General features: G+C 44.4%; 2 protein-coding genes across 2 annotated transcripts in view; one reads left to right on the top strand and one right to left on the bottom strand.

Moving 5' to 3' along the window:
* The window catches only part of med27 (mediator complex subunit 27), a 104,211-nt gene extending 97,569 nt beyond the window's left edge, over positions 1-6,642 (bottom strand). The window contains exons 1-2 of the mRNA XM_048244553.1: positions 6,435-6,642; positions 5,534-5,678 (exon numbers count right to left, since the gene is read on the bottom strand). Coding sequence (XP_048100510.1) covers positions 5,534-5,678; positions 6,435-6,637 — 348 coding nt within the window. The 5' untranslated portion in view covers positions 6,638-6,642. The remainder of the gene's footprint in view (positions 1-5,533; positions 5,679-6,434) is intronic.
* A 735-nt stretch (positions 6,643-7,377) lies between these two features.
* Positions 7,378-10,000, top strand: part of ntng2a (netrin g2a) — a 77,245-nt gene continuing 74,622 nt past the window's right edge. Inside the window, exons 1-2 of the mRNA XM_048243773.1 lie at positions 7,378-8,034; positions 8,546-9,307. Of these exons, the coding sequence (XP_048099730.1) occupies positions 9,053-9,307 (255 nt within the window). The 5' untranslated portion in view covers positions 7,378-8,034; positions 8,546-9,052. The remainder of the gene's footprint in view (positions 8,035-8,545; positions 9,308-10,000) is intronic.

Here is a 10,000-nt window from a genome sequence, read left to right as displayed (position 1 = left end):
GTGTGGAGGGATGGGGGTAGTGTGTTGAGTGTGTTTGGGGGTGAGTGTGTTAGTGTGTGTATGTATGGTGGGGGGTGTTGGTGGTGTGATGGTGATGGGGTGAGTGTGTTAGTGTGTGTATGGTAAGGGGGGTGTTAAGGTGTGTGTGAAAACGGATGTGTGGGATGGGAAGGGCCGAAAGAGGATGTAGTCTACAACAGACTACTAACAGCAGGTGGAGTGTGTGTGTGTGTGTGTGTGTGTGTGTGTGTGTGTGTGTGTTTGTGCGTGTGGTTTTGTGTGGCTGATGAGGAGCTGCATGCCATCTGTGATCCCCAGACAGAAGAGGCCCAGGTCCTCACGGTAAGCCCCCAACACACACACCTACAACTACCCCTACACACACACAAACACAAACACAAACACACACACTCAGCGACACACACCCACGTTGTGCCCAGTGCTGCGTCTGTATGCTTGTGCATGCGTCCAGATGGGTGTGGAATCAAAGCTCGGCTGGTTCGGAGAGCCTGAGATGCCCCATAATGACCCGGTCTTCTCCATACATCTACTCCAGGAATAACAGTCAGCCACACACACACACACACACTCACTCTCCATGTCTCTCACACAGACAGACGCTCACTTTCCCAGTCACACACACTCACTCTCCCCGCCACACACACACAGACAAATGAATTCACCCTGTTACCCACACAATCCCTGTCACTCATGCTCACTCCGCGCCGCGCCGCGCATACGCGCGACACACACACACACACACACACACACACTCGCTCTCTCTCTCTCTCTCCCTTTAATCCATTTCAGAGTTTTTAAAATAGGAGCACAGCTGGGGTTCAGAATAAGACCGGTGAGTGGTTGACTGCTGGCCGGTATATGGACACACACACACACACACACACACACACACACACACACACACACACACACACACACACACACACACACAGAGCGAAGCGGTGAGTGGCAAGGCGTGCTGACCACTGACCGGTATATGGAAGAACACATAGGAGCTTTTCTGTGCTCGGGTCAGCTCTCTGAGCTGAGTGTTCCGTGTGTGTGTGTGAGTGTTCCCTGTATGGGAGACAGGTCTGAACAATAACAGAGACGCTCTGTACAGCTCTTTTGTGCTTCTCTACTGCACCGTATGACGGAAGCGGGTCACTCCACAAAAACACACGTCTGCAATCGGCCTGCAATCCCAAGAGTGAAAAACAGCGAGTGAACTGCCCCCCCCCCACACACACCCCCCTCTCCAAATAACAAACCAAACAAAAAAAAAAAGAAGAAAAGAACAAAAATACTTTTGATTACACCAGCGATGGGATTACACAGAATTGCAGCACAGCGGAGAGACAGGCTGCTTGAATTTCCATCATTCAGCAAGACATCCTGCCGGCCCGTCCACATCTCGGCTCGTTCCAGGAAGGGAGAGGGTTGAACGCTGCCGGAAGCGTCTCTCCGCAGGCCCAACTGACCGGCCGGCAGGATTCGCTCTTTCTGCGGACTAATGCACTGCATAGCAACAGCAGAAATGCTTCTAGACAAATGCTACTGCCAAATGAGGCTTTGATTGCACACATGCACACACACACACACACACACACACACACACACACACACAACCATCAGCACAGGCTAACATGTTCAACAACTGCAGGACGTGGACGCGGACATGGACACACACGCATTAATGCGACGCATGCGCACACGCATTGCGCATACACACGCACACAGTGCACCATCAACAAAAGCACATACACACACACACAACTGCACACAGTGCACCATCAACAAAGCTACCAGGTTCAACAACTGCAGGGCCGTGGACACACTGCAGTTATTGCCACGCCTGCAGCGCCGCGCACGCGCTGCGCCACGCACACGCATTACACACGCATCACCGCGCACACACACACACACACAGTGCACCATCAACAAAAGCTACCAGGTTCAACAACAGCAGGATGACTAATGGTGAGCGAGTGGAAGACATGACCGCTCTGTTGGTCTAATCCTCACTTAATGGTGGATGGGGCAGTTATCTGGGCTCCTCTGGGCATCTCTCTTAAACCCATTCACTCAGGGACACAGCAGGCAGCTTGCATACACAAATGAACACAAATATCAGGTTACTGCTGAAGGATGTAGGCTATTTGCAGGACCCAGGTAGATGTCATACAAATGAACACACATATCAGTTTACTGGTGAAGGATGTAGGCTATTGAATCTACTAGATACGTCCTTGTATCTTTCCTAGTACTAGATACTCCCAGTATCCTTCCTAATATCTTTCCTAGTACTAGATACTTCCTAGTATCCTTCCTAGTATATACTGATACTATATGTACTTTTTAGTATCTACTAATACTATCTAGTTCAAATGAGTATGACTGTAAACGTGTCAAGAGTGAGTCGGACTGTTTAATTTACACAGATAAACACACATTCTTAAGCACACACATTGCCAAATTAAAATATTTCATTTGAAAACATTACCTTAATTATTTTAAATAGGTTCAATGGCAAATTCCAAGATCACAAAAAGAACATCTCAAAGCTTGCTGTACCAGACCAGCAATATCCCCGGCAACCATACATAACCATACAGAAACATAATTTCTATATTAGTCTGGATTTAAGCACACCCTTGGTGCAGCCCTGTTCCTGTGTGGGTTCTGGTGTCCATGACCTTCTATTATTGATCTGCTTGCCACTATAGCATGGTGGAACTGAAAACCAAGGCCACGTCCCCTGTGAGAAGGAGAATGATGTGACACATGTTCCTCCCTGAAGTTTATTGGCGTGTTCATTACATTAGAGTGCCATGCGAGGCAGGAAGCTGGCTTCCTGGGCACTCGCTGGACAGGAAGCTGACTTCCTGAGCGCTCGCTGGACGAGGACTGGTCGTACCCACATCTCGTGTGTTGGTCTTCCGCAATGGGAGGAAAGCCAGCAGGGAGACACATAAATGCGCTCGTTTCAGGAACAGGCCGCTGGCAGTAGGGGTGCACACAGCCCGGGCTATTTACGCAATACTGTCCTGCACCCCAACTCACACAACTAACTGGGCTATTTACGCAATACTGTCCCCCATTACACCTCACACAGCTAACTGGGCTATATACGCATTACTGTCCTGCACCCCATTTCCTTACCTGTTATATGTGTCTGCTCAGTTGTGAACTTGTCATAATACACACACACACTGATGTGTTACTTGTCTCTTACACAGCTAACTGCGCTATTTACACATTATTGTATTCAGTCCTGCATCTCATTTTCTTATCAAGTGCTTGTCTCTTACAGCAAGAGGCCATTATGAAGGTGATCCTGTGGATCCTGATGTGCTCCTCTGGGGGCATGTTCATAAGCCCCCATGTTCATGCCCCCAGAGTGTAGCACTGTAGCTGCCTGGTTGCTTTAGCTGTTGGCTGCAACAACTCAAGCTCGGTAAAACTGATTATTTTGGGGTGTTTTCGTACCGACAGTACTCTAAACAAAGCTCCTAAATTCTGACTTCAGTTCTAATTTTTGGATCTGCTCATTTCTTTGACTAAGCGTAACTGTCCCTCAGCTCTACAAGTGTAATAGTCCCTCAGCGCTACAAGTATAATAGTCCCTCAGCACTACAAGTATAATAGTCACTCAGCTCTACAAGTGTAATAGTCCCTCAGCGCTACAAGTATAATAGTCACTCAGCTCTGCAAGTATAATAGTCACTCAGCTCTACAAGTATAATAGTCACTCAGCACTACAAGTACAATAGTCACTCAGCTCTACAAGTATAATAGTCACTCAGCTCTACAAGTATAATAGTCACTCAACTCTACAAGTATAATAGTCACTCAGCTCTACAAGTATAATACAGTAGTCACTCAGCACTACAAGGTGGAGTCATAGGTCTGCATGACCTAAGAAGAGGTTGAGAGGTTGAGAGGCCTAATAACTCACAAGTCACTAAGACCAACTCCCAAACAAACAGGAAAGAATAGTCAGGGCTCCAGAGTGCGACCAAAAATTTTAAGGGTGCGACTAAAATTTTTCCTGGGTCGCACTGGTGCACCTAATGTCATAAGGTTGAGCGCCTAGACTTTACTTGCATCTGCTGTCTTTCCACGAACTAAGCGGTTGTTCTACTTTGACTAGTGGTGCATGGTGCACCAATACTGCAAAAGTATTGCAATACCCTGAAATTAGAAACCTCACAATACCTAATTGTGTTAGTATCGATATAGCCTACGTTTAAGAATGACAGTCGTGCGCTTCCCGTAGCCTGTGTCTTTTCTCCTCACACGCACACAGCTGTCGTGATCCGAGCGAGTAGCGATGTTGAACTTTCCCTCTGTCGCACTGAACTTTCCCCAAAGAACTTTCCCTCTGTCGCACGCACGCTATTTGTTTATCCAGCACCGGCTTTACAAATAACAATGTCCACAGACAAGGTAGAATATGTTGCATGATTTATGGAAGTACGATGTATTGCGACATCAAACACAAGTCAAATTTGTAGTTTCTTATGTCTCATTCCATCGAACTACAGATCCATACCGATCTGGCAAACTTACATAGTGCGCGGTTATGGCGATAGAGGGCTCTTGGGGCGATTGCAGAAGTGCCGTTCACCTTTGTTACAAGTTGATGAACCACTGAAACGATTTTGGAAACATTATTTTAAGGTACAAAAACTCTTTGGTGTTGTTTTTAAAGGTGTGTGATGAAAAATTTGGGTGCACCTAAATTTTGTGCTGCTGCACCTAAATAAAAAAGTTAGGCGCACCAGTGCAACCAATGTAACAAGTTAGTCTGGAGCCCTGATAGTTTCAATCATTACACATGTATAACAATGTTTTGAATGCTGATGCAAAATTAGTCTGAAGTCTGAAGGACACAACTGGCCAACCAAAAGAACCCATTCATTGCAGAAACTGAATGGAATACTTCAGTATTAGTTGTTATGCAAATAAACTAGCTCCTTCTACAAAACTGGGCTTATGTGAAGAAGACTCTGTCTTCGGACAGCATATTCCATCATTGTGTGTGTGTATGTGTATGTGTGTATGTGTATGTGTGTGTGTGTGTGTGTGTTTATGTATGCATGCATGTACATGTATTTATTTATTTATGTATGATTCTTTGTGACAGGCTAAGATGTGCATACCTACTCACCAGACCTGTCACTCATCAACCAATCACCGAGGCCATTACAAGCACGTTTGTGAATAAGACTTGAGTAATAGGCCACAGTAATACACTTTCAGTAAGAAACTTGGTGTGACAAATATAAAATGCTTTGTGAATACCCCTAATTGGCTTGAAAAGTGCCACTGCAGTTATGAGCCAAAATAGGGTGCATTGAATGGCCAGTGGCTCACTATTATTTTCTTTATGATCATGAGAAGTAATTGCTACGCAGCTGAGCGTTATTGATGAGTGTGTCTGTATGCGAGCCATATCACGTTTAACACATTGACCAAAACAAACAATTACTGTTTATCTCAATAACACCGTCATTTTTACTTGACTGACCTTGTTGGACCATTTGTAGGCCTGAAGGAGCTGACTGTAGAGAGGAGTTTTGTCCTGTACAGGGTCCAAGCTGAGCAATCCACTGTTGTGTAAGGGATGGCTCTCTGATGGTCTGCCAACCAGATTGCTGAGACGCTCCAACTCACTGCAAAAGCAGGACACATCTTTGGTTACTCGGGTCTCCCGAGAAGCCTCGGCAAACTGCTCTTGTTGGACGTAGTTGGATCTCTCGGGACTTCTCTTAAAATAATGAACAGGCTATACTCACCATCTTACTAAGAAGGTGGGTAGCAGTGGTACTATAACTCCGACAGTACAACAAGTTTTTCTAGCAAAATGAAACATTTATCTGTGTCTGCACGCCTTGGCTCAAGGTGCTACCTTGCTGCAGTCGAAGGAAAACATCCTTTTGCGATCAATGACAAAAGTATGGTAGTGGAGAATGCACGTTACGCGACGTCGAATTCTTCTGCCACTTACTGTAGCTTCATCTCTCTTCTCTCTCTCTCTCTCTCTCTCTCTCTCTCTCACACACACACACACACACACACACACACACACACACACACACAATACTGAGCTGTCAAAATCAAAACACCCAAGTACTCTGATCATCGTTAAATTGCCTGAAAGTAGACCATGTATTCGGACATTTAAATTCTATTATTCCTCTGCATTCCTCTAACTCGGTGTTTTAAGAAAACGGTGTAATCTGAAAAATGTGTAATGTGCGAGGGTGAAAGACTGTACAAGACTAACGTTATGTTAGGTTCTGAGTAGGGTTTGGTCGGAGTGGTGGAGTCGACTACAATTCATTAAACATGGGCACAAAGTCATAACATTGTCGTCCATAGTAATACCTATTACCAGATAATGTAGGCTAATATTTGGCGTCACTTACTTCAAGTCACGATTGACTGATTGCAAATTATCTTGAAATTCGGTGATGAATATCTTTTCTCTTCCTTCCAGGGTCTCCTTGTTTTTCATTCCATCCTTCAGTGAGTCGAAAACTCTTGTTACACTTGACCGGAGTGCTTGAATGGCATTGATTGCTTGTGAAAAAGCTTCTAAATTTACTCCAACATTCATACCGTCCGCCATTTTTCCTCGAGAATCCACTAGAGTGGCGCATAAACCAACGTCATTTTATACGCAGAGGATTCTGGGAAATGTAGTTATATTGAATTCCATACTGAACTCGCGTAAGCTACCTGGAGTTGAGGAGGATAATAGCCCGCCCCATAACTTCTTGAAATAATAAATGTTCTAGTATTGTTAGAATATTGTGTTATTTAAAATATATGTGTATCGAAAAAAAAAAATATTTTTATAATATCACTTATCACAATAAATACACAACACCACCAAATCCCCTGAGATGACATTATATGCCAGTCATTTGTTCCTTAAAATAGCTCACTTTTCAAGAGCCTTGTAGGACTAAGCCGAAAAGTGATGACCTAGTTTGAAACATGCTATTCTTGGAAACTGGCATTAAAGGTATTACTAATTAGTGTGTGTGTGTGTGTGGGGGTGGTTGGGGTACTCCCTCGTTATCGCTCGTTAAAATATATATGTTTTAATAATTTTAAATCAATTTCCATCGTGGCCTATAGGCTACATGTTAAGGAAAATCCGAAACGTAACGAAATATTAGGTCTATTTTAAACTGGCCAGTCAAAAACAACTGCATTCTGTATCCTAGCCTGTCCATGGCAAGGTATCATGGACAGGTCTATCTTTATAAATCCGCCCCTTATCTTAAATCTGACTGCGAGGTTTGTGCGCTCGCTGCTCCTTTAAGCGTTGGGAGGGAGGGGGTGTGATCTGCCGGTGGGATGCTTCTCTTTCAGGGCGGCAGATGAAGTTCTACTCCCGCTACTCCTGTACTTCACCACTGCTGATCTGCGCAGATAAGACATGAGTACATCCTGATTTTTATCTCCTCTGACTTCAGAAAAAAAAGCTGATCGCTGGTAGGCAAACGAGTTTGTAAAAGTGAGCGGGGCAGGTAGAGAGATAGGCTAGACAGATAGGCATAGATAAAAAAAACAGGGACGAGATAGAGATAGATAGATAGATAGATAGGGACCGTTCGGTGGGAGAGAGGCAGATGGAGAGAGAGAGGGGTGGGATCTTCAATGGAGCGTTTCCTGTCCTTGAGAGCCCATTACAGCACCGATCGTAAAAAAGTGGAGGCGCGTGCGGGAGGGTCAGCGTCACTCTGAAAAGTGGAAGAAGTCACTTCTATTATTTTGGGGAAGAGATGGTTTATTGCAGACAAAGGCGGATCTAGGGCACCTTCCCAGTTGTACGGATCAGCCCCGATAACAGAGGGGGAAGCGCATTCCCGTTTAATCCTCTTACGGAAGAGAATACCGTTCGTTTTATTTCAGTCCGTATATGAAGTGGAACTCTACTATTTGGCAGGCTATAGAGGACTTTATCGAAATGATGCACATCTGCAAACGTAACCTCAACTGCCCTGCAGATCACGGGTAAGTGTCGTCTACCTTGAAACATTACTCAGATTATTATGAGGGGAAATAAATTATGAATTTATTTGATTGAACACATGTTAGGCCTTTGGTGTCTAGTTTTCATTTTAAGTATAGAAAGCCGTTAGAAAACTTTTAAACTGTGTTGATATTTGACAATTGCATTGAAATATTACAATAATCGAAATATTAACAATTTACTTTCATAACAAGTTCCTTAGAAGTTGTTTGCACGCAACTTGTGTTGTCCAGGGAGTTGGTTTTACAGCGCCGCCTCCGAAAAAATAATTCATGTGAATTTGTGTAAATGAAACGACTTTTGTAGTCTTGTCAAACGCCATTTCCGCGCAAGCATAACTATTTTTGACGCATCACAAGAGTAGCCTATTTAGTATTCTTCCATGCTAAAATAAATATTATGAAGTGCTTTCATTAATGCATGAATACAATTTAGTCTACTGATGGTTAACACTGTTTTTGTTTATGTTTGTTTTCTATTTCTAATAAAAAGGCAGAGATGAAGACGCTCCATCGTCCCTCCCCAAAGTGGTATGACACCCGGCTCCCAGACACCTGCGTCAGGCCCGAGACCCCCCATGTCTTCAGCCTCCCCCGGCCATCTTCGGACGAGAGGATATGATTGCTTTCCCAGAAGGGCTGGAGCCGAATGATTGTGCGAGTCCAGAGAGAAATGCATATTTGCCATTCGCAGTTTCCGCTAAAAATTTAAGCACAACAACCTAATTGACAACGAACAATTCTAAAACTAAAGCATAATACTTCATAAACTATTTTTTATATAAAACAAAAGTTGTATTGTATAAGTGTCCACCCCGTATAAACTATAACGCGTTAGGTTCAGGGATCTGCTTGTTGGGAAAACAATTAAGTTTTTTTTATCAGAATGGAAACATCGTTTTTTCCAGCCTAAATAAACATTGGATTTCATGCTGATAGAGTCCGCGAGGGACACGACAGTGGCACCGCTAGCCTTTCACCGGACTCTCGGACTTGGACCATGCCTATGGTCGATTCCTGTGCCATGCTCCCGCAGTTGCTGTTGCTCTTGCGCTGCCTCTCTCTGACTGTTGCCCAGTACACCTCTGGCGCCCCGTACAGCAGCTGCAAGTCGCTGGTTAGTACGGACGACGGGCAGACATGGGAGTACTACGCTTGCCAACCCAGACCCATGGCCATGAAGCAGTTCATGCAGATCAAAGTAGACCCGGAGAACATCACTTGCGGAGCCCCACCCGAAAGGTTCTGCACGCTGGTGAGTTGATTTGTTCTGGCTGTCTGACGTTAGGAGACAAATTGTGTGTGTGTGTGTGTGTGTGTGTGTGTGTGTGTGTGCCATTGGAGACAGTTTAAATGCATTTCCACATCTCAAAAACCCTAAGGCTTACATCATTAGAAAACAAAAGCAGTAACTTATGAAAGGTCTCAATTCAACATTTTGCTATGTAGCTATAATGCCTAATATAGCAAGGCAACATACAGGCCTGATTGTATTGTCTATGTATAGGCCTACACATTATCATACTTAAACATGTAAAAAATATTCAAAACAAATTTTAAAAATCACTAGACTTGTTCAACCAGCATTAAACTGTTTGTTTAGAATTGACTTCCCAGAATGACAGACAGGCATAGATTTTCCTTTGGAGTAGAATGGCCGTTAAGGGAGATGGATTTGTTTTTTTAGGGCCAATAACGTCTTCTAGCACTGCACCACTGCAAAGCCCTTCTCAAATGGAAAGTTAGCAAGTCAATGAGCTGAATCAATGAATCAATGCGTGCTAAGATGTCCGTCAGCATCCTGTGTGTGCGAGCGAGCGAGTGAGTGAGTGAGCAGAGTGAGGTCCAGAGGACGGCCCTCCCAGCCCTAGACTGTGTCCATGTGGTGATTCAGGTTAAGCGGCCGGCTCAGTGGAACTGCCTAGCCGAGTCGTTCCAGTTCACAGCT

This window comes from Alosa alosa, chromosome 5, assembly GCF_017589495.1.
Source record: "Alosa alosa isolate M-15738 ecotype Scorff River chromosome 5, AALO_Geno_1.1, whole genome shotgun sequence".
NCBI classification, from domain to species: Eukaryota; Metazoa; Chordata; class Actinopteri; order Clupeiformes; family Clupeidae; genus Alosa; species Alosa alosa.
Note: the sequence above shows the minus strand (reverse complement) of the source record. Positions and strands in the feature narration are given on the sequence as shown.